At 31.2% G+C, this 26,022-nt stretch overlaps 1 protein-coding gene across 3 annotated transcripts; it reads left to right on the top strand.

Moving 5' to 3' along the window:
- Nucleotides 1-1,232: 1,232 nt before the first annotated feature.
- On the top strand, nucleotides 1,233-21,404 carry mbf1 (multiprotein bridging factor 1). 3 transcript variants are annotated; one of them, XM_076496897.1, is made up of 5 exons: nucleotides 1,237-1,429; nucleotides 7,443-7,494; nucleotides 12,084-12,244; nucleotides 17,599-17,692; nucleotides 19,013-21,404. In XM_076496897.1, exons 1-5 carry the CDS (start codon nucleotides 1,352-1,354, stop codon nucleotides 19,069-19,071), a joined length of 444 nt encoding a protein of 147 aa, XP_076353012.1. In that variant the 5' UTR covers nucleotides 1,237-1,351; the 3' UTR covers nucleotides 19,072-21,404. The 3 variants fall into 3 exon arrangements, with proteins under 3 accessions (XP_076353014.1, XP_076353012.1, XP_076353013.1); XM_076496898.1 differs by having other exon boundaries at nucleotides 1,238-3,100; XM_076496899.1 differs by lacking the exons at nucleotides 17,599-17,692; nucleotides 19,013-21,404 and adding an exon at nucleotides 12,378-12,529 and having other exon boundaries at nucleotides 1,233-1,429.
- The last annotated feature ends 4,618 nt before the right edge of the window (nucleotides 21,405-26,022 follow it).

Raw genomic sequence — 26,022 nt, 5'->3', positions numbered from 1 at the left:
TTTTTCGGATGACGCTGATGAACCCTGGTATTCAATTCATGCCAAACGTTTTCAATTGGGTTGAGATCGGGTGACTGCGATGGCCACTCCAGAACGCTTATATGGTTCCTCTGCAACCAGGATTGCACATATTTCGATGTGTGCTTAGGGTCATTGTCGTGCTTGGAGATCCAACGACGCTCAAGCCACAAGTTCAGAGCATCATTCTTGATATAAGTGCCTAATATATCAACGTACTCTTCTTTTTTCATGATTCCATTGACGCGGTGTAGGCTGCTACACCAAAAAAGCTGAAGAAACCCCATAGCATGATCGAGCCACCTCCGTGTTTAACTGTAGGGATGGTGTTCTTTAAAAGATTTCGTTCCCCCTTCTTACAGAAAATATAGCGAACATCATTGTGGCCGAAAAGCTCGATTTGAGTCTCGTCTGACAAAAGAATATTCTTCCAATAGGTAAAGGGTTTATCTACATGCTTTCTTGCATACCTCAATCGTGCTTCTAAATGAACAGGCTTTAAACATGAAGTTCTACGAGGGCGGCATGCTGTGAACCCAGAAGAGCGTAGCATGTTCGTAACTGTAGAGGTGCTTACTTCAACCCCAGTTTCCCTCACCTAATAACGTACAAGTTTCACAAAAATGTAAACAAAATATTGACATCATAATTGTAGTTAACCCCACTAATTACTGCTAGAAATGTATCTCAGGACGGCTAGTATGGGTATTAACACTTTTACTAATCTTTGTTAACCTGAAGATGACCTAAGAAGGTCGAAATGTTGTTCTCTGCTTTATTTGTAAGAGTGTTAATACCTATGCAAAAACGGCTCGTTTGGGTTGAGAAAATATTTTACATAGAAGAGCGAACAACCTGACAATGACCGAAGAAGGTCGAAATGTTGTTTGCTCTTCTATGTAAAATATTTTCTCAACCCAAACGAGCCATTTTTGCATATATATTTCTCTACAAGTGGGTTTTGTCGACATCACTGAGTGTTAATACCTATACCAGCCGTCCTAAGATATATTGTTTTCAAATTAGTTTCCCGTCATCACGAATTACTGCTGGAATTTCTTGAGTATTTTCTATAAAAAGGGGTAGTTAGCTCAATTTGTGATCAGTTATTTGGACTGAAAGTCGTAACAGACAAAAATACATAAATAAAAAACTCAAGTGTTTATTTCAGGTATAACAAACTTTGGTTTACAGGTTATAGGTGCCTCAGGATTACAATCGAACGAACTACAGGAAATGATGAAATTTGTTTTTCTAAGTTTGCTTGCTGCATATGATTAAACGTGTGTATTCATTTTACCAAATCTGAAGTTTTGGTAGATTTATTTCTAAAATGGCAGAATCAGATTGGGACACTGTCACTTACCTTCGCAAAAAAGCCCCCAAAACCAGCCAGCTTAAGTCAAAACAAGTAAGAAACTTGCATATGAATTTTTGGTTTTCGAATTTGATCAGTAAAACTAGAAATGTGGAATGGCTTTCCAATAAGACTTAGGCTTACGTGCTAACCGTGGCTAAGCTGCGTCTTAAGCTTCTTCAGGCTAGGCAATATTATTATATTAATCTGTATTACGTTAAGCCTAAAATTATCATTCAAACGTTATTTTAGAACGAGAAGCATTCCACGTAATACAAATATTAGTAATAGGCTTAATGAGAACATAAAAAAGAAAATGCAGGGATAAAATATGATAGAATAATATATCAAGAAGATTAATAGTAAACTCTGCTTAACTGTAGAAAAGCTAGGTACCTCATTCTAAAGAAGACGGGAATTCAGAAGGGGTTTATATTATAAGAGAATGCTGTTTAATAATATTAAAGCAACAGAAAAATTTTGAAAAGTAGATAAAGGTGATCCAATTTATGGTGGTAATAATTTTAATAACACAGCTTTAAATGGTTTCTTTTTATTGTTAATGTTTAGATTCAGCCCTTAATAATTGATTGTGAAATGAGCTATAGGTTGCTGCATAGCATCATAACAACCAAGTTTGTGTAAAGTAATTGGCTATAAAATTACACTTGTATTGAAATTACAAGGTTCAAGTTAGCACTTATGATAAAATATTTTGTCTTCTGCACAGGGGCTATTATTGTCATGTTATCACTCAAAAAATGTTAGGAAGTTAATAAGCACTGAATTTTTTTTCAGAGCATGTTGAAATAAACCTAAAATTATAATTTATAGTTATAATTTTAAATGTGTATATAAAATTAAATAATTAAATAACTTATTAATAAATAAGTTTTGGCTATAAAGTTTAGTGTTTGTAGAGGGTTCTAGAGAATTATCGTTTGTGGCAACAAAAGCTTGTTAGTGGGAAATCTCGCATAAACAAAATAACGATTGTTGTAAACTAATGAAAAACAAATGAAAACATCAACAGTACTGAAACATGCAGAATTTACATGATTTATTTCAAGCCAAAAATACTTCTGCTAGTTGTAAATCTACTTATAAAACATTGCCAAACCTTCCATCTGCCATTTGTTGTAGATCAGCAAGCATATTTTAAAAACAAAATCAAGGTATTGGTTCAAATAATAGCTCTCTTCCTGTGGTACTTTGATCTGGCTGGTTTTATTGGATCCACAAGCATTTACAATTTGAGAACACAGAATAAAAAATTCTAAAAATCTGTTTAACAATTGAATTCATAGAGAGAAGGCCATACAGTAAAAGAACATGTGCTGCAGTTGTTTGTGGTAAACATGGTACGAAAGATGTATTAATTTCATCATGACATTACGTAGAACCACTAGAGGTTAGTACTAATACGTATCTTGTAGTCATGGTATTTCAAGTTTACGGCCAATGTGATTACAAAATCTCCTTTTCTTTCACAAGTATATAGGTAAACTTTGTTTCATTATTAACATCTGGTTATTGACAGTTTTCATTGCATTTACCCATATAATATGAATTTATGTGTATGAGTTTGAAATCAATGGACTATACTGAAGCAATCCCTTTTTATCTTGTCTTGACATGCATGTCATGCTACATCACATAAAGCAATAACTCTGTAACATTGTTATTACAAAAGGAGGTGGTATGGAGCAAAAGGTTAAATTACAGGTATGACTTTTAATTGTTTTTCTTTAATTACTAACTATGTAATTAAACTTGCAGTGTAAATCTATTAATTTGTGACTGTGGAACTTGATGGTGTGTGAAATTTTTTTATTCTTTTCGTTTTTTTAAAAATGATTTAAACCTTCTAGTGATATGATGACTCAATATTTATTTTAATGATTTTACAATTCATTTATACAAGTTTGCCTCTGTGGTGGAAGTGAACTCACCTAGGCATGATAGAATTAAATTAACAGTGAAAATTCTCAGTAACAAAGTTGTGATTTTCTGCTCTCTTCTGGTTGACTTCCTTACCATTTGATATAGTAAATTAACGTGATTCACCTCAAGAAACTCCTTAACCACTCCATACAACTCTAATGAGTATTAGAATGAAAGCTTTCCAAGATCATTACTTCAATATCTCTATTAGTAACAATGCTGGCTTCTTTATACAATTTCTAGTGACATATCTGTTTAACACTTTTCATGATGGGCTTGATTTAATATACACAAGTTTGTTTACACACTAATACACATTAAGTATTTGCATTATAATTTTTGATACAGCTCGTGTATCTTCACAAATTTGTGTAGACTTTTAATAAAAATTACAAGTATTTTGTGTATAAAAATCAGAATTTTTAATGAAAAAGATTACTAAAGATTTTGAGTTTGTTTTGTTACTAGTCTGAGTGCAAAGTGATTTCATGTTATGACTAAAAAAACTATTTTTTATCCCAAAAATTTCAAATATTATTTGCCCAATTTCTAAAACTTCCTAATTAATTTTCAAACATTTGTTTTCAGTAAGACTTTATATATAATATTATTTCCTATATTCTAACTGTATGGGGTCTGTCACTTGACCAACTTCTTAACTGCCATGAAAAATTAGGAAATAAATATAAACTATGCTTTTTTGGTGTTAGAATGACTACATATTACAACATGAAAATACAAATGTTTAGACTAAGTAACTTAAGTCTAATAACTCTATATACATTTATATACATATATTTGTAATAAAATTGACTTTCTGGTTATGCCAAGCTAACATTACATAACTTGCATTGATGCGGTACACTTGTATTACATATCCAATAATAAAAAAACTGACTTTTAGTCTTTCCTTTCTTGGCTGTGTTTTAGTGTACTTGTATTTTGCGATACACAATCACATTTCAGTTATTATACATTTATATATATATATATATATGTATGTATATAGATTATTACTATTTAGAAATAAATTATTACACTTATTTTTCATAAAATATATAACAGTAAATCAAGAAGTAAATCTAATGATTATTTTTTCTTGCTATGACCTTTGAACTCAGTTTCTGCTGGACATAGGATGCTGGACAAAAGATATCAATTTTTTTTAGTTTTTATATATGTACAATTGAATAACCAAAAAAAATCACAAGTAACTGTTTTGATACCATAGAATTCCACTATAATTTACTAAGCTTAGTAAATATGATGTATTTAGATTTACAAAAAATATGAAACTTCAAGCATACTGAAGACACAAACTACTTTCGTGAAATTTTGGTTTGAAAGAACGTGGCTGAGGAAACCAATAAGGGGACATTCTAAGATGTTGATTGGTTATTCACGTCATATATTGTAATAATTATACATAAGAGACCGATTCAAAAAATGGAAAGTTGAACGAGGCAGTTGTATTTGATTCCATATCTAAGCAAAATAAAAAGATACAAGGTTTTTATTTTATATTATAACTTGTTAATATTAGTAATTTGAGTTCTTAATTTGTAAGAAACTATAGAGTTTTAACATCACAAACACCTCTAATTTTAAATAGTGTTGCATTCATCATACCACGTGACTTACTAAAATATATATCTGGTTGTGTTCTTTTAATATTTACTTTTAAATTAAGAAATGAGCTCATTTATAATATTAATGTTTGAATTATAATTTACAATTTGATTCCAATCTTATTGACATAAATTCATAAAATACTAGTTCCATAACATTTTGAACACAAGTCAACAAATGTGATGGCATAGTCTTTGACTCATCACCCTTCATGAAAGGGTTAAAACAGCATCATCATACTGTACTTTATATTTAGCACATAGCTTTGCCAGTTTCTGTTTGTCATCTAATGCATAATTAGTGTATTTTGAAGAGAAAAAGTCAACTACTGTTGTGTTTACAAAACTATGATTGAAGATGATGAAAAGTCAAAGGGAAATAAGTAAACATTTGTTTGGAAAATTAAAACCAATAATTATGTCAAAAAATACAAACAGCATAGGGCTAATGTGTGCAGTGTTAGTCTGGGAAATCTCTTTGTGGATTGTATTCATTTACAATGGCAAAAAACATTCACACAACCTCACATTTATGAACTGGATATCAGTTTTGATTGAATCAACATTTCTTTACAGTTTTATTTGCCTGAAACTGTCAGCAAAAGTGTGAGAAAATGTAATGTGTAGTGAAGATATGTGACCTAAGTTCAGTTTACTTGCAAAGCACCAAGACAAGCTGATTGGCAGGCCAATAATTCTAGGTCTTATGCCAAAGGATTAAATGTAGGTTAGGCCAAGAGTTTCATTGACACAGCATAGTGTAAAATGAAAGGGAAATGACAATGGAATGTGTAGACATAGTTGATCATAAATAGAACTACGCATAGGCATGGGATGTGTAGACATAGCTGATCATAAATAGAACTAAGCATAGGCATGGGATGTGTAGTCATAGATGATCATAAATAGAACTAAGCATAGTCATGGGATGTGTAGACATAGCTGATCATAAATAGAACTAAGCATAGTCATGGGATGTGTAGACATAGCTGATCATAAATAGAACTAAGCATAGGCATGGGTTGTGTAGACATAGCTGATCATAAATAGAACTAAGCATAGTCATGGGATGTGTAGACATAGCTGATCATAAATAGAAGTAAGCATAGGTATGGGATGTGTAGACATAGCTGATCATAAATAGAACTAAGCATAGGCATAGGATGTGTAGACATAGCTGATCATAAATAGAACTAAACATAGTCATGGGATGTGTAGACATAGCTGATCATAAATAGAACTAAGAATAGGCATGGATGTGTTGACATAGCAGATCATAAATAGAACTAAGCATAGGCATGGGATGTGTAGACATAGCTGATCATAAATAGAAGTAAGCATAGGTATGGGATGTGTAGACATAGCTGATCGTAAATAGAACTAAGCATAGGCATGGGATGTGTAGACATAGCTGATTATAAATAGAACTAAGAATAGGCATGGGATGTGTTGACATAGCAGATCATAAATAGAACTAAGCATAGGCATGGGATGTGTAGACATAGCTGATCATAAATAGAAGTAAGCATAGGTATGGGATGTGTAGACATAGCTGATCATAAATAGAACTAAGCATAGGCATGGGATGTGTAGACATAGCAGATCATAAATAGAACTAAGCATAGGCATGGGATGTGTAGACATAGCTGATCATAAATTGAACTAAGCATAGGCATGAATGCCATTAAAATTTATACAATTATCATAATAGTAGATTCCAAAAAAAAATCCCACTGATTTTGTAACTTTTATTTTTTATTACTGGAGAAAAAAAATGCACACCCAAGATGACCAAATAATAATAATCACAGAAGTATGGTTATTTGGAACCTGAGAGTACTAGTACAAAATGTAATTGTAAGTTGTGCTTCAATACTAGAACTTGAGAAAGTTATTAGAGCTACATGAGATTAAAAAGTATTTTTCTTTAATTTAAACACAGTAATAAATGACATATAGTTTCATGACAAATGTTAAAGTTGTTTACAACACTGAAATTAATAATAGGTTTATATTGATATTTTAAACATTGCTCATTCAGTTTATAGCATCAAAAAACATTTTTTAATATGTATGTAGAACTGTTTAAGGTGTCAAATATTTAATGCATTCAAACAGTTGTGTTTCATGTTATTTCCTATTTGTGTGGTTGGCAGAAGAGGTAATTCTCTACATGATTTTACTGTCCCCCGTTGGGACAGCATTTAAGCCTTCAGATTTGCAATTCTAAAAATCAGAGGTTCTACTCTCTTTGGTGAACACAGCAGATAGCCCAATGTGGCTTTGCTATAAGAAAACACACACACACACATCCTTTTACTTACAAAAAACAGTATGAACTCTAACAGCAAATTTTGTATTTGTGGTCATGGATGTATGTAACATCGATAATCAACAAATTTGGCTTTAAGATCTGAAACATTTGTGTTAAGCCATATTAAAAATCATTATGCTGAAAAGAATTTGACTAATATTAAATTTTTGTATACTTTCAGGCTATTAATCAGGCTCAGAGAAAAGGATTGGCTATTGAAACTACAAAGAAATGTGAGTATCAGTATGTTTATCAGTATAGTTCATCGTTACTGTTTTCTATGTGATGGTATATTTAAGTAGCCCTCCAAATATGAAATATGAGAAAGCCATGGTTGATTTCGTGTATCTTGACTTTCATACTGTATTAAAGTAGCCCAAACAAGAAGGATGAGGGATTGTGGTTGATTTTATGTCTTTTGACTTTTTGGTGACACTGTTCAATAAATTTAAGCTTTTTGTTTATTTATTGCAAAATGTATATTGATTTTATAAAAATCAATATGTTGATTACATTGAGATTATTTTTGTGTGGTATGTATGACTTTTGTAGAATGTGCCAAGTAACTTTTCATGTAGTATACACAAAGTTTTCAGGTTTTTTTGAGAAATTAAACTCTTCAAGACAGAAATATTATTTTATTTACACTAAATAGAAATATTAGTTATTATTTTATTTTGTTCATAAAAGCACTATAATCTCTTAAGAAATACCATTAACAAATGCCATTTTCTCTTTCTTATCAACCCCAATTTGATGTGAAGTTTTGGCAAGTAGATGATCTTTAGATTAACTAATTAAAATCTATCTTCTGAAGGATCAAACTGTGATGAAGTGGCTAGTATTTAGTATTAGTATGTAACAGTAGAGCATTCAACCTTAATTTTGATGTGTCAGTAAATAGTCACCATTAACAGCAAAGGAGAATAAGAAAAGGGACCAACAGATGGAGCTTCTGTGGTGCACGTGTGGTTAATGATGTTTCATAGGATATTAATAAGTACAAGGGGTTGATAAAGGCATTTTAAGTAAAATGTCTTAATTTAGTTTTGTCAGGGATACTGCCTAGAAGTTATAAGGCTAAATGCTCAGCTTAGGTTAGTATTTAATGAGCAGATTAGCTTTTTGGAATTATTGGATCATTTCAGTGGAAGAAGGGAGCTGTATAGAATTGATGGTTTGCATTTAAATATGATAGCAGCTGGCTTGTTTACTAAGGCTATTAACTCCACTGTAATGGAGATTTTAAAGTAGGACTAGACAGTGGTGAGGGTCAGGAAAACTAAATGAAAACAGAATGAGAGGCAGAGAAAAGTTTAGTATAGGAAGTCTATAAAAGTAGTTATAAGGATAGGCTTAATTGTGAATATTTTAATGCTGGAAGTACAAGAAACAAAATAGATGACCTTAGAGCACTGGTGGGATTTTGATATAATGGAAATAACTGAAACATAGTTAAATGTAAATTCTTTTAATGAAAAATGTTTCTTTGGAATACAAGGTTGTGGGCTGTTTAATAGAGAGATCGTATTAACGATAGAGGAAGGAATGACTACATATAAAGTCTTGTATCCTTTTGAAATTAAGGATATCAAAGATAATAACAAGGAGATTGAAACCATTTGAGTTTCTCCTTATGGATATAAAAGGAAAAGGTTTTTAGTGAGAATTTGTTACAGACCACCAAATGATACTGATGACATTACTGAGAAATTTTCCAATGATATTAATATTTTAGCTGTTAATGAAGTCATAATTATGGGTGATTTTAATTTTAGGTATATAGATTGGGAAATGATAGAGTCAAACCATGATGAAGAAAGGTTTTTGGAAACTGTTCAGGATGGTTTTCTTCGCTAATTTAGTCAAGTTGGAAATTAGAGAACATTTGGGTGCAAATGATCATTGCTTTATTAGATTCGTTGTTTTGCTGCATATTGAAGCTAAGAAATAATGATATTTTGGTTACAGATTTCAAAAAAACACATTTTGAAGAAATGTGTCAACAATTATCTGTTGTGAATTGGGCAACTGAAGTATTTGGAGACACTGATCAGATGCAAAAAATGTTTAACTATTTAGGGTAAACATATTTCTTATAGAAAGAAAAGAGTAGTTGCAAATAAAAAACCAGGTTGGCTTACAAAGCGTTTAAGAGATAAAATTAATGGTGTCATAAATTTAAGAAATTAAAATGACTGGTATGACAGGAGATTTAAAAGATTATAGAATATCAAGAAAGTTAGTGAAACAGGAAATTAGGACATCAAAAGGAAGTATGAGAATAGGTTGGCTGAAAATGTGAAAATTAACAGTAAGAATTTCTTTAAATACATTAAGGGTAAACATAATGAGGATAGGATTCTATAGGAATGATAAAGGAAGGCTAATATCTGATGATTACAAGATGGTTTGGTTAAACTTTCCTTTTTACTAATGAAGATTTATGCAGTATTTCATATCTTGAATAGTTGATAAACATAAATGAAATCAAACAAAATACTGCATTAATTGAGAGCTGGATAAGAAAAAATTGAAAAGTTTAAAAAATGATGAAACTTCTTGACCCAGGTAATATTTTCCCAATGATTTCGAAAGAGGATAAAGATTTTATGTGAGTCACATACTACTATTTTTTGTCAGTCCTTGAATAGTGAACAGGTACTAGAATTTTGTTAAAGGAAGGTGATAATGTCTGTTAAAAAATATTTTGCAGAGTTATTTAATAAAACTTAGAATTTTATTGGATAGTCAATATGGTTCATCTAAGGAAAAATTTTTCCTTACAAAATTTTTGACTTCATTTGAAAAGGTTACTGCTTATGTTTATATATATATATATATATAAGAGAAATATATATGTAAAAATGGCTCGTTTGGGTTGAGAAAATATTTTACGTAAAATATACGTTTTTACATATATAGTGTTGTTACAGTTTTATTCCTTCTATCATGGGTTCTTAAAATATTTACTGAAATACTATCAGGTTATCCCTTAAGTAATGTCCAACTTTAGGTTCAGAAAAAGAGAATGGATTTCAAATGCTTTTAATGCTATTTAATCAACAATGTATTTTCCATTATAATTAATTACTTCCTGCAAACGATTCACAAGCTTCTGAATGCCACTTCTTTAAATTTCTTGGGGTTTGTAGGAAAAGAATGTAGAGAGAGTAGTTTTGACATCTTCATGTGTTCCAAGCTCTTTTCCATCAAGATAGTTCTGCAAATTCTGGATTAGATGATAATCAGATAAGCCAAGGTCTGGAGAATATGGAGGATGTGGAAGTTTTTCCCAGTCTAGCTCTTCAGTCCTTGGTGTTTGGGGCCATGCATTATCTTGGTGTAACACAACACCTTTATGATTGATCAAAGCAGGCCTCTTTTCTTTCAATGCAACATTCAAGTGTTATAACTGTTGACAAGAAAAGTTTTATGTAATTGTTACGTTGAGTGGCAGCAACTCATTAAAGTGGATCACACCAACAATATCCCACCAAATGCTTAAGACTTTCCTAGGGTGGAGGTCCATTTTGGGCTGTGCTTTAGCCAGTTTACCTGCAATGAGCCATTGTCTGAAGCTTTTAACATTTTTATAAAATATCCATTTTTGACCTCCAGTCACTAATCTGTCCAAAAAAGCAAGTTATGTTCACGAGAGTGCAGAGAAGTGCAAATTTCCAGTCTTGCTCCAAGGTTGGCTTCTATCAAATCATGGGGGACCAATTTTCCAAGTTTTGACACCTTTCCAAGCTGTTGCAGATGACAGTGAACTGTTGAATGGATTGAATTAAGCTTCTGTGCTGATTTTTCAACTGTTACAGTGCAATCTTCATCAAGTGCAGGCAGCAGCGAGTCATCATTAAACTCAACAGGATGGCCTGAATCTGGTGCATCACTTAAGCTGTAGTCATCTGATCTGAACTTCTGAAACCACCTTCAACATTTTCTTTCATTGAGAGACTCTGCACCATAAACATTTTGAATGTTTATTATAGTTTCTGCTGCACTATTACCTTTTTTAAATTCATAAAGCATTATATGTCTAATGTGCTCCTCAAACACATCCATCTTCATAATGGTTTATATGATTAATTATCTAAAAAAGTGGAGTTGGGTTAGTTTCTGTTATTTATCACAACATTTTTATACACGTCCTACTACATATTTTAGTCATTAAAGCCTTCGATGAAGACAGAAATGATGATGCACTTTAAATTTTTGGACATTACTCATGGGATGACCTGATATATAAAAATGTGCTGTAGTAAATATGTTTATGATTTTTTTTCTGTTGTTGTTAAACCCTATAAAAGGTTTTATTATAGATATAAATTATTCTACATTGTAAATGTTTAACGTTTTTTCCTTTTTTTATGTTGATGGATTAAAGGGTGAAATAATAGTTAAGGAAATGTTTATCAATATATTAGCTTCTGTCTGAATGCATTATTTTCCATATATATTTCTTGTACTTGTAATCTTTAAATAAGTAAACGTGTTTTATTCTCTTTTTTTTTTTATCTTGGTATTGATTTGTTTAGTATTAGATAATGTAGTAACATTTAATCATTAATGGTTGGCTTAGTTTTAAGTCTGAATTTAAAGTTAATTTACTTTTGTCCCATAATTATAAATCTAAAATTGCATGTTGGATTTCATCTCATTTACATATATATTAAATCATTTATCATACCAGCAATGGTTTAGAAACTCTTTGTTTTCATAATATTTTGTTTGAACAAATTGTGTAAATTTCAGTGACATACAGTTTTTCTCTATTTAAAATCTGTAACTTTTATGTTTATTTTTCCTTCTTTAGTTCATGCCGCAACAAACAAACAACATCAGATAGATAAAAACACTGCAAAGCTGGATCGTGAAACAGAGGAGCTTCACCACGAAACTGTTGGTCTGGATGTGGGGAAACTAATTCAACAAGGACGACAGAACAAGGGCTTAACTCAAAAGGAGCTTGCCACAGTATGTTATTGGTAGCTGTACTCTTGCTTCTCAGTAATATTTTACATGAAATGACAAATAATTTTCTCTTATACATTTCATCCTGTACTTAGTAACCCATAAGAACATTATGTTAGCTTCTCTTTATTTACAGGCTCAGCTTTCTCCTTTACCTGTCAACTTTCGAACAACATATTTAAAAACGTACTGGAGTGGAGATTGTAAAACGTTATTATTATGAATGTATATTTAACACCTGCCATGGCATCTTGGTGTGGATCCAAGAAAATGAGTTATTCAGGAAAAGTAGGTTTTGTTTTGATTAGACATGTGAGGGTGATGTTTTAAGTGTAGCAATGATCTTGGTTGGATTGGGGAAGAACTTGTTTGAATATACCCAAGTCATTTTGACATACCAACTGAATCAGAGATTTGGCAATTAATTACATTGACAGTAAACCATAAAACAACAGGAGTATCATTGTCTTCAAAAGGAGGGATTGGAAGCATATATAAGAAATCATTAGTTTAAATATTTTGTGAAAGTGATGCCACAGTATAGCCCAAAGATGTAGTATTGAAGTTCAAGCAGATACACAATGCATTACAAAATGATTTCCCTTGTTTTCTCAAATCAAAAATATCATTTCTGCAATTACAAGTAAATATAAGAACTATAATATAATGCTAAACATGGTACCATGATAATTTAGTTCATATGGACTTTATCACATTTTCATTAGCTTTTTCATTTTAAAAGTTGTACTGAGCTCATTCACCAAGATCTACTGAAGTAATCCTAAATAACTGGTTTCTGGAAATCTGTTGAAGTAAACCTAAATAACTCATTTCTGGAGATCTGCTGAAATAATTTCAAATAACTGGTTTCATTCTTGGCTCAATACTATAAAATGCTAGGCTGGCTCATGTGTCAGGTGTTAAGAAAAAGTTTATATCAAATTAAAGGATTTTAAAAGACTTAAATAGTAATCTGGTTTATAAGTTTTAAGCATGGGCACTAGAAGTCTATAAACTAAACTTGATCCATTTAATGCATGTTCTCTCACTGTTTCATTACATTTCCTGTTAGGTACATTCCCAAAAAGTATAATTTATCTTATGGACTTGTAAACACCAGAATTTTGTCTTTAATAGTATTTTACTTTCAAATTTATTAACTTTGGTAAAATAATATTTCTAAATTTTGAGTTATTGTATTGTGTTCTGAACATATTGAGCTCTTCCAACTGATTTTTATTTTAACCATTATTTTAAGTGAGGCTGTAAGTAAAATAACATGGTCAGCCCTTACTTTAAAATACTCATCAAGCTTTCTCTGAAGTTAACTGCATCCAACACATTCCAGAGGCCACACCAAATAAAACTGAAGATGGCTTCTTCTTTCCCCCAAGTTATATTTGTGTCTCTCTGGTCATAATATCCTTACCATTGAGTAATAAAAAAAAAGAAAAAAATGGATGGTACATGGGCATTATAAATTTGCTTTGTAGTATTAAACATTTCAATCAGATCCCTTTAACTTTTTGGTTTTTCAAGAGAAAACAAGTTTAGAGATCTTAACCTCTCCTTCTTAGGTATTATCCTAACAGACCTCCTCTCAACCCTTTCCAACAACTCAGTGTCCTTTCTAAAGTAAGGAACACAAGAATGAACACAGTGACTTATATGATGAAAATTATAATCTGTTTAGACTTGTATTCAATGTTTCTGTAGATACAATCTAAGATACTACTTGCTTTACCACTAGCAACAGCACATTGGTTGAATGGTTTAAGAGATTGATCAACTAGAATGCTAAGATCTTTTTTTCCATGATACTGATAAGGATATTCCCATCTAAGTTATAATTCAATTTGTGACAACCCACATGCATTATCTTTCATTTATTAGTAGTAAAGCCCATCTGTCATTTATTTGTCCAACTCAATAAATTATCTAAATTCTTTTGTGTAAATCAGCAGCATCCTCTTTACAGCTAGCAATATCCAAGACCTTAACCATTTGGTGATGGGCTTGGTATAAAATACACAAGTTTGTATACACATTTTCACATGTTAAGTATTTATACTTTAAGTTTTACTGCTATACATATATATATGTATATTTTCACAAACTTAGGTAGACTTAGTGATGATCCCAAGTTTTCTGTAGATAAAAAAATCAGATTTTGTATTTTTAAGATTTCTGAAAATATTGAGTCTGTTTCGTTACTAGTCTGAGTTTGAAGTGATTTTCATGTCATGATTAAAAAACTATTCTTCATCACAAAAACCTCAAATTATTTGTGTAATCTTTATAACCTCTTAAAAACATTTCAAATGTTTGTTTTCAGTAAAAGTTTATATTTTATTTTGTTTGGTATTTTCTCAATGGGATCTGTGATTTGACCAACATCTTAGTTACCATAAAAGTTAGGATATGTATAAATTAGGCTTTTTTTCATTCTAGAATGACTACAAATTATAACACAAAAAACATTTAGTTTAAGTAGCTTAAATCTCATAACATTATACATTTATGTATTTACTGTTTTGGTATATTGACCTTCTAGTTGTGTCTGGCTAACAGCACATAGGTTACAATGATGCAGTACACATGCACTCCTGTTAACATATCCAATAATATAAAACTTCCCATTAGTCTACAGAGTGACCTGTCTTGAATGTGTTTTAGTGGACTAGTATTTTCTAAAATATGATTACAATTTATTTATTATACATTATATATGTACATTAATTATTAGAAGTTTTAAACTTTTTTTTTAAAACAGAGAACACTAAAGAAACAAGTAAAGTGAACAATTTTAACAAAATTTGCATGTGGAGAATGTGAAAAGCAAAATATTTTTAAGGTTTTATATCTATGTAAATTACTATATCGATACCATAAGTTCCATTGGAATTTATATATATACATAAATTACCATAGATATCATAGAATTCCATTACATTTTATGTATACATAAACTACTCTGGATACCACAGAATTTGATTAAAATTTATATATACATAAATTACTATATTGATACCATATAATACCATTAAAATTTGTATATACATAAATTATTCTATGGATACCACAGAATTCCATTAAAATTTATATATACATATATTACTCTGTGGATACCATGCAATTCCATTAAAATGTATCAAATTTGGTAACTAAGTTGTACTTCAATCGAAAAAAAATATGAAATTTCGAGCAGACTAAAGACACAACCTACCTCCTTGAAACCTTGTTTTTAAAGAGTCGGATGGCATCCTAACACATGAAAATGGCTGAGAAAAATGCTAGGAAGCATTCGGAGATTTAGATTGGTTATTCATATGTTATATAAGTAATTGTGTATAAGGGACCGTTTGCAAAAATGGAAAGAGTTGAGCTAGCCCACTGTGTTTGATTCAGTACATGAGCAGTATCTCAGCAAACAGATACGATAGGAGGTTCTTATTTTATATTTGTATCTGTTAATATTGGTAATTTGAGTTCCTAATTTGTACAAAACTATAGCCATTGTATTTTGACAACACAAACATCTGATTTTAACCAATGCTGCATTCACCATACCACATGACTCACTAAAATTTATATTTAGGTGTGTTCTTTTAATATTTAATTTTAAATTAAGAAATTAACTTGTATACAGTAATAAAGTTTGAATTATAATCTACAATTTGATTCCAAACTTGTTGACATACTTATAAAATAGGAGGTTAATAAAATTTTGAATGCAAGTAAACAAACACAGTGATATAGCCTTTGATCCATGTTCTGTAGTGATATGGTTAATACCATCTGCAGACTTATTGACCATTCTTTCATTGATATAAATCAGCAAAGGTCCTAAGATATTTCACTTGACACTCGTTTGTAATAACCCTCTGTTTTTTTCTGTTCAATCTGCTAACTTATACTCCACACCAATAATTTTTAAGGCCTTTTATGTGACATTTTGTTAAGTGCTTTTGAAAATCCATATACACCAAATCTACATTCTTATCCTCATTTTCCTAAGTAGTAATCTTTTCAAAAAATGTCAAAAGATTTGTAAAGCAAGATTTTCCCATAATGAAACCATGTTGTCTATCCAACAGAATTTCTAAGCTTTGTTAAATGACTTTGCAAAGCATTTTTAACAGACTTTCCAAAACCTTTCTTACCACTTGTATCTCAGAATTGATATAAGATGAATAGGTCTATAATTACTGGGACAATTTTTACCACTTCATAACTTTCAGTCTTTTGACACCCTCATTATTCAAGGACAGAAAACAATAATAGCAAGTGGGTCACAAAGCCAGTCCTTAACATTTGGGTAATTATTATGTGACTCAGGAGAATTATCTTTATTGGAAGTTTTTCTTAACAACCTCAGGATTCATGTGACCATCTTGTTCAACCTTGTTTCCATTTAGCAGCTGTTCAGATGAGGAATACTGCTTAAACCTTCACAAGTAAAAACTGAAGAAAAAGAATTTGGTAACTAAGCCATCCCATAACCATCATATATTAACCATCTGGTATAATTTCTCAATGATCCTAACATTTTACTTACCCTTAATATATTTGAAGAAATACTTATTTATTTACTTTTACAATTTCAGCCCACATATCAAGTTAAGATAATTCTTCTGATTAAAATAAGAACAAACAAGAACTTATAATTGTGATTCAGATATTGTTTATTTTACATCCTGTAGTTTATGAACTTGATTTGTAAATCTAGAAAATATTTGCTGTTTTTCTTTAGAAGATTTTCTAACATGCAGTTGTGAATGCTTTTATTTCATATAATTTTGTGTAAAATTAAACAGTTTGCTTGGGTTTAAAATGCTAAAGCTGGTGAAGCAGTTATATGTTGTTGTTTTTTAAGCCTAAAACTAAAATTAAGATATGTGGCTTCAGATTCCTTTTATTTTTTTGTTCCATTTTAGCTTATCCATTGCATATTTCAAATTGAAAGTGAGCAGGAAAGGTGTATTTTAGATCTATCTGCTGAAATCAGTGGCTTTAATACTAAAATCTATTTACTGGGTTGAAATAGTCTGTCTTCAGCTATGGTAGATGCTGCAACATATGCTGAAGGTTAAGAGGAAATTCAATGAGTATTTCAGGGATAAGATCTGGTTACTGAATAAGTTTTCAAGTAGTTTGGATTCCAGTGATAATAGAAAACAGGATGGCCTAGATGGGTAAAGTAGTCTTGGGTTATCGCTTGGAAGGGAAGTATATTGTACATTTTAATACAGTTGAATATTTGGTAAAAAAAGTCTTGAATGTTGAGAATCAAGATCTATTTCAAAACTTTTGTGTAAATTTTTCTGTATCAACCATTTTTATTCTTTGTCTTACAGAAAATAAATGAAAAGACTCAAGTTGTTAATGATTATGAAGCTGGTCGAGCTGTCCCAAATCAACAAATTTTAGCAAAGATAGAAAGGGTGGTTGGTAAGTTCTGTTTAATTTTTTTTCAACAGTTTTATGCCCTGGTTTCATTTATTAACTTGAGTTAAAGTTAAAAAAAGAGAAATATGTAATTACAAAGAAAAAAAGAAAGACATTTCAATGAGGAATTCAGTAGTTGTTTCCAGAGATTATTATTGACGGTATATACATATGCATTAGTGCGTCAAGTGTTTCACCACTAGTTAAGTAAAGTGAAACTTTCTTATGACACTGACAGATCATTGGTTTTCCAATACAACCATATTCGGTCTTTCTACAAGTCTACATCACTTTACCATTAAACTTCACATCTATTATTATTATTCATATTCTTAACAGTGAGGAGTGTTGGAACTTTTGCTCAAGCACTAGATGCCAACACCTAAAACAAACACTTTTGTAGACATGAAAATTAAGTGCCTTACAATATTTTCACATTCAAGTTAAAATATCCCTCTGCTTATGTAAGGTTTGAATTAGCTCTCTTAACCTTAAAGAAACAGACAGCCCTTCTTAATAATACATTTTGCACAACCTGCCAAATGTTTACATTTCTAACTTAGCATGTTTCACTTGTATGTTGTTAATATTGAGTGTGAGATTTTAGTATCAAAAGTTATATCTGGTTTGGTCATCATTATACGAAAATTACAGCCAGCTGGTATAACACTAGCTCAGAAGCCTAGTTAAATGTTCATAGGGCATTGACATATATTTTATATTTATATCGATGTGCTAATGATGTAGCTGATTTTTGTACCTGTAAGCATGGTTAGTGATACAGTATCTAACACACTAAAAACCAGTGATAGGCACAGCACAGATGTCTCATTTGAGTAGCTTAGTGCTTAAGAACAAAACAAGCAAACAGTACAATAATTTTCTCACATAAGCCTTAACCATTTAATATTTACATTATGGTTCTTATCTGTTGAAGATATCTGGGTTTATTTTGAAAGTTGTATCTGTAATAGAAATTTGTATTTCTTTTTCTACATTCTGTTTCAAAACATTTTGTACCTTTTATTGGTTGTAATGTAATACATACTAAAACTCCTTTAGGACTTAAAGTTGGAGTTTACTTTTAAGTATAAACAACATAATTAGGAAGTAGCAAATACTACAAGTACACTAATAGTTATCATTGATATTTTTCACACTCTACTTATTCTGTAGTGTGGGTCAGTTCAATGTAAATTGTTTTTCGTGTGATTTAGTAAAATATGCTTTGTAGAGTTATACCACTTGTACATTGCAGTTAATGAACTTGTATGTAATGTTTATTAGTTCATTTCATTAAAATAACTTTTGATTTAATATCAGGAATGAAACTTAGGGGTAAAGAAAAAGGTAAACCTCTCCAGCCTAAGAGTTCAAACTGACACAAGTATGTAGACATCGTTGGAGTGTTCTCTCAGGCAAAAACTTGTCTTATTATCATACTTAATTCCTGTTCTGACAAGAAGACTGGCTGGTGCAGAGATAGTTGGTGTTGAATTCAGAGCAAAACCATAACTGAAACACTTTCCAAGTGTGATGGAGATGAAATATACCTTGTCATGCCTTATGAAAATGTTTAGTCTATCTGAAACAGGCTGTTGCCTCATTATATTAAGAGTTTGCTCTGTACACATACAATACACAAGTATTGTATGTAATTTAACCTTTGTTTACATAACTCATGTATTTCAAAAAAACCCTTAAAAGTCTAAATTTTCAGTGGGCCTAGAATTGTTTTGTTTGTTTAACCTTTGTTTACATAAGTCATTTTTAAAAAAAAAAAACCTGAAAGGCTAAAATGTTCAACAAACCTGGAATTCTTCTGTGAGTTTGGCATGAAGCAAGAACATTAATTAAAGATCACATCAGTAGAAATGTTGTTAGAATCTTAATCAACATAAACAATAAACACTTCGTGTATTCTCTCTTCTTCCTTACAACTACTTGAATGTACGTGACTTAAATTATCCATTATTCTAATGTTTACTGGCCTGAATTTCATATCCAACTCATAAAGGTTTGAGCCATTGTTCACTTGGTAGTCATTATTGTTTTAAACAGTGAAATTGTAATACTGTATGTCTGATGAAGAAATATTTCATGTGAAGTCAGGTTTGAAATTGAACTTTTTACAAAAATGCATCTCCTAATGAGGATATTCATATGTGAGATATTCACTTTATAAGTTGATTTATCTTCTTGAGAAATTTAAATTTTTCAAATAAGTTTTTATAGTTATCTTAGAAAAATACTTAGTATCAAAAAATTGAAAAATAATAATTACATTACATAACTAAACATACACTTATCATTTAAAGCTGAATAACTTTATTTGTGATTACATTACATAACTAAACATACACTTATCATCATCTAAAGCTGAATAACTTTATTTGTGATTACATTACATAACTAAACATACACTTATCATCATCTAAAGCTGAATAACTTTATTTGTGATTACATTACATAACTAAACATACACTTATCATCATCTAAAGCTGAATAACTTTATTTGTGATTACATTACATAACTAAACATACACTTATCATCATCTAAAGCTGAATAACTTTATTTGTGATTACATTACATAACTAAACATACACTTATCATCATCTAAAGCTGAATAACTTTATTTGTGATTACGTTACATAACTAAACATACACTTATCATCATCTAAAGCTGAATAACTTTATTTGTGATTACGTTACATAACTAAACATACACTTATCATCATCTAAAGCTGAATAACTTTATTTGTGATTACATTACATAACTAAACATACACTTATCATCATCTAAAGCTGAATAACTTTATTTGTGATTACATTACATAACTAAACATACACTTATCATCATCTAAAGCTGAATAACTTTATTTGTGTATCATTTCCTGGAGAAAATGTAGTGGCAAAGATTGATAACATATTTAATAAAAATTAATTGAAGGTCTTACAGATTCATCTTGAAAGTAAATGGTTATTAGGAAGATATTAAACTATCATGGAAGAAATACTTCTGAACTGTAAATCTCTTTTTTAATACCAACAAACAGATTTTTGGAATAGTTACCTAGATTAATTACTTTAGTTTTGTTGTACATGTCAAAATTCCCGTTACAGATTTCTAAGTTTGTTAATATGAAGTACAAATTAGACCAAATGTGCTGACTTTAAAAAAATCATTAAACTTGCCAGGTCAGGAATTAAACACATACAGGTAGTAGTTATGACGACTGATTTTTAGTTTACTGATATAAAAACACGTTAATAAGGTATTGTGGAATACGTGCAATTAAAGTAACCTTATATTGTCTCTTTCAAATATTACGTTATAACTTAATAGTAGAACAGGTGTGCCTCTTAATAATATGAAACGAGTTGTAACAGTGATGAAAAAATCTTTCTTTTAGGAATTCCAAAAGTGTAGCTGGTTTTTGTTTAATAGTTATGTGTTTTTGCTAACAGATGGCACTAAGTAATAATGAATTGAACACTCCATGGATGTATAATGTTTTAATATTTCAAGAACTGCAGTGTAAACTTTACTTTCAGTACAAGTAAGTACTATTGTGTTGAATAATAAATATTTGTGAAAAGGATACAAGGTCTATTAAAGTTTACTGCTGGTAGATTATATGTGGTTTTTATGGATTTACGTTTGCTACTGTAAGACTTGCTTTGTTTTATGGAAAATAAAGTTTGTTCTTACCATTTTCCTGAACAGTTATAATAACTAAAAGGTTAAAAATATTTTAAAGCAGTCGTTATAAAATTCTCTTTCATTCTAATGACCACGAGTTGAAGATTCTGCCAGTAGTTTATGAAACATATAATAACGTTGATTCCATTATGGGGTTCTTTCTCTTGGTTGTGGTTTTTCTGTCGTCAAACTGATAGTAAGAGTAAACATTGTTCTTTAACATTCAACATATAACATTCCACTGCAGTCTTGACTGTGAGAAATTAATACTACGTAACTATTTGTTAAATGAAAACACAAACACTCATTGAACCAAACGATGACTACTACTATTTATTTTCATCTCCGTTTTCAGAAATGTTTTTATTTAGTAACTAAGACGTGTATGTCTTTTTAATGAAGTTAATTTTACACCGAGTTACACAACCACGGGAATTGAGGTTTCGTACTATAGATATTTTGTAAACTTGTTAGTTAGTAGCTTCAGATAAGTATATTTGTATCTAAAACTATACTTGGCAGTAGATGACTTGTATATTTATAAACGTGACAGTGAAAATAGACCTTTTTTTTAGGCCTGGCGTTACCTGGTGGTTTTGGTACTCGACACGAGAATATATTTATTATATTCATTCTATGGTTGACAAAAAATAAATAAAAAACAGCATTAAAAATTGCGATTTTATATTTGAACAAAAATTCACTTTCCACACAAGTGAAAATGGGAATCGATTAATAAATTATCCACATTTAAAACCAAAAATATGAATACAGAGCAACAGTAGAACTTCATATTTATATGAAGTGAATCAAAACGATTAAAGTTGTAACAATCGATTCTGTTACCCAGTTAAAAGCATATGTTTGGTGAATTCGTTGTTTACCTTCTGAATCAAGGTTTGAACTTTAGAACTCAGAATTGTTCATTTAGGTCGAATACAGTGACTGTCATTTGTGATTTAACTTTTTCCAACTGACAGCTTGACAACAAAATTGTGTTAACAAATTATCATTAAATACAAATGTTTAAATAAAAAATGCCAACAAAGTACACAATACCTGAGTAGTGCGCGCGCACGTGATAATAAAGTATTTGTTTACAGTTGTAACAGTTTGATAAGCCGCAAGTTAACATCGAAATAAAAGAAGCTTGAGTTAACTAGTTGCATTTCATTGGTTAAACGTACTGTGACGTGTGAATAGCTGTTTTAAAGTTCGCTGACTGGACAATACAATGTGATAGGCAAAGACGGACGCTCAGTACTCTATCAGAAACTTGGGTGGACAGTGTAAGTTGTCGAACTGAGTATATTTAGTTTTACCTGGTATTGCAAAAGTTCAAACACACACAATGACCGGCTGTCCTTAATATTGAACTGATAGACAAGTTAATCAACAGCAGGACAGTACCAAGGGTAATGTGAGTGGGAGACGATAATTTCAGTCTTTCAAGGTATTCCATTTTATTCAGAGAAACGCAGATATAACTTCCTGAACAAGGCGTTATAACGATCGGCATGGCCCTGGTCAACAGCACACATGGAACGCTCGGATCTACAGCACGAGTTAAGTACAAGGAACAAACTACATTCAAGAAAATACCTATGGGTTTAAAATCCATCGTTCAAAATTGTGTTAAAACAGTTCTGAACAAGTCACTGTAATACTTACGTTATTTTTCAACGTGATCAAATTGGCATTACACACCGAATTTTTTTGTACTATGCCCCCTTGTTATGTATAAAAGTGAAAAACCAGCAAGTTTCCCCTACTTTTGGATACTATCACCACAACACTTAAACTCTTCTGTTTCTTCTTCATTATTTTATGAGTTAAAACAAAATGATCTTTATTTCTCTCAAAGGCCGTCGAGAGGGGTCACCTGTTTTAACTATTCGCATCTCTGTACATTAGTGTGTTGTCTGTCAGTCAGTGAGTAGACACTAAAATAACGTTACATAAAGGACACTTAACGTTACAGTTTGTACTGTTAGGACGTTAATCAAACATGCGCTTGCCATAAATTACGAAAAGAATTATTATGCACTCTGTAAGCTACAACGCAGCATGACATATGAACTTTTAAAGGAAGAAATAAAAATATTTATTACTCTCAAAATACAGTATTTTCAATAACTCTTCAGAAATGTATCTAGTTTACCTACCATGTATACTACTAGCAGAACTTGTCGAAATGTTATGGTATTATACTTAAATTTTTTATCTAACCAAACATGATCGAATATTTAGCCACTGAAAAGATGTATTCTTTCTAAAAGTTCCTTTAACTAGAACAACATTCTTCTTCAGTGTTGATGATATGACTTCTAACGCCAACTCCAAAGGCTTTAACTGATAGTCCATGTTTATGAACTTGGTTAATGTTGATTCAGTTTGTTGAAGCACATTTTTAACGGTTCGATCTCCATATACGGCATAGCCTTCATGAATATTTTTTGTATTTCTAAGACATTATCAACAAAAACAAAGGAGAATATATTATAACTTATCAGACGCGCTACATCTGTCGTACCAAGGTTCATCGGGCCACAATGTATACGACTAACTATATCAGTTTTGGTGAACAACAACTGTTATGGTGCGAACCAGATTAAATAAGTGAATTTTAATTATCAACATTATTAAAGTAATTATAAATCATATTTTACAGTAAAAGTTCACAACACGATATTATTTATTACTACTAGTAACTTTACAATAATTCACAAGAACTCTTGTTTTCAGATGAAACAGCCATAAAGTCAACGGGAAAAAAAACAAGTAATTCTAAGAACTCGTGAATAAAAAAGTCGTTCTGTCAACATCACTAAGCCCGGCATGACGAGGTAATTAAAGCACTCGACTCGTAATCCGAGGATCGCGGGTTCCCATCCCCGTCGCGCCAAACATGCTCGCCCTTTCAGCCGTTGGGGCGTTATAATGTTACGGTCAATCCTACTATTCGTTGGTAAAAAGAGTTGGCGGTGGGTGGTGATGACTAGCTGCCTTCCCTCTAGGCTTACACTGCTAAATTAGGGACGGACCACTGAATCTACCATATCCGGTGATGACGGAGTCTTTCGCCTTGTATCAGAGCTCTTATTCATTAGCCATGTTTTTTTTTTCTCACAAGAGAACATACGCAACGACTACCAAATGGCAGATAGTCGACAGTCTCGAAAGCGAAAATAACCATGCACTTTGACCAAAATTGGATAAACTAAATAACGACTGTAGATTATATCAGTTTACTTTGCGTATTAGTCCCCGAACTACTCCCACAGTTTTTAAACCAGCATGACTAAACTTCGCTAGTGAAAAATGTCCTCACCTATATAACGTTTGGACTCTACAGTGGAACGTCCGTATTTTACAGTAGTAGCATCAATGACAGGAAGTTATAACTCTTGGTTTTAGTGATATTACTGCACATTTATTTATATCACTTCCCCAATCTTCTTCCGGAAGGTCAAGAGGTAACAGTTTATACATGTCAGAATAAACTTTCGTCTGGAATTATTTTCATTCATTTTACAACCGAAGAAAAAAAGTTGAAAACCAGAACAACCAATGTATTTCCATAGCAACAGTACAGGTGGTTACATTATTACAATTAAAATAAGGCGGTTATTTTTGCTTTGCAAAACGTTAAACATAAAGCTACAAAATGGGCTGTCTATGCTCTTCCCCCACAGGTATCGAAACCAGACTTTTAGTCTTACTGACGAAACCATAATCGTAACAAATATAATATTTAAGAAACATCTAATCGCCTTTCTTTTCCTGAATTCATTTGTCAGAAGGTTATCTTGTTACAAAAACAAATACTTGAATTAGTAACAATGTACGACCAACAACATGAAACAAATAGGAATTGGCAAAAACATCCGAGTCACTATGAAAAAATATTCGTGTTTATGTACACACAGAGAGGTCAAACCAAAACGCATTATCCCTGAATAAAGTTTAAAAAAGAAGAATTTCTGTGTTTAATTTTTCTTACAAACAGTTGTTTAGGGACGAGAAACAATGTACAGGGTGGCCCGTAAGTCCCTACCCATCCATATGTCATTATGTTATATTCAATTACGCATGTTTTTTGTTGTTTTTTTCAGAAGATTTGGAACAATAACCCTTGCTATGTTGAGGAAAATGTCTCACAGAACATGGCATCGCATAATATTATGTAGCGAGAATGAGGGACAGCACACAAATACATTGGATACATAAGATATATGGATGAGTAGGTACTTACGGGCCACCCTGTACAGTGTCAATGTTATTCATCGGGAAGCTTGAGGGTAAATTTGGAGGTGAAAGGAAACAAAGTCACAATTTATTTAAATCATAAATAATTAAAGTAGTAAAACAAAAAAAAATTAAATCAGCAACTGACAATACATGACTTTTACACATTGACAACACAGATTATGTGTAATACAATCAAACATACACTAGTGTGAAAACAATGGATATTTTCAAAAACTTATTTTTAATAGCAAAATAAGGTAATGAAATGAAAACGTTTAATTCAGTCATTTATTAACAATACACAGATCGAAAACATCTCATATCATACTGTGGCATCACACATATATTCAGCGTTTTTAACGTTAATGATTAATATTA

This window comes from Tachypleus tridentatus, chromosome 4, assembly GCF_004210375.1.
Source record: "Tachypleus tridentatus isolate NWPU-2018 chromosome 4, ASM421037v1, whole genome shotgun sequence".
NCBI lineage: Eukaryota > Metazoa > Arthropoda > Merostomata > Xiphosura > Limulidae > Tachypleus > Tachypleus tridentatus.
The sequence above is the reverse complement of the archived record's forward strand: the minus strand, read 5'-3'. Positions and strand labels throughout refer to the sequence as shown.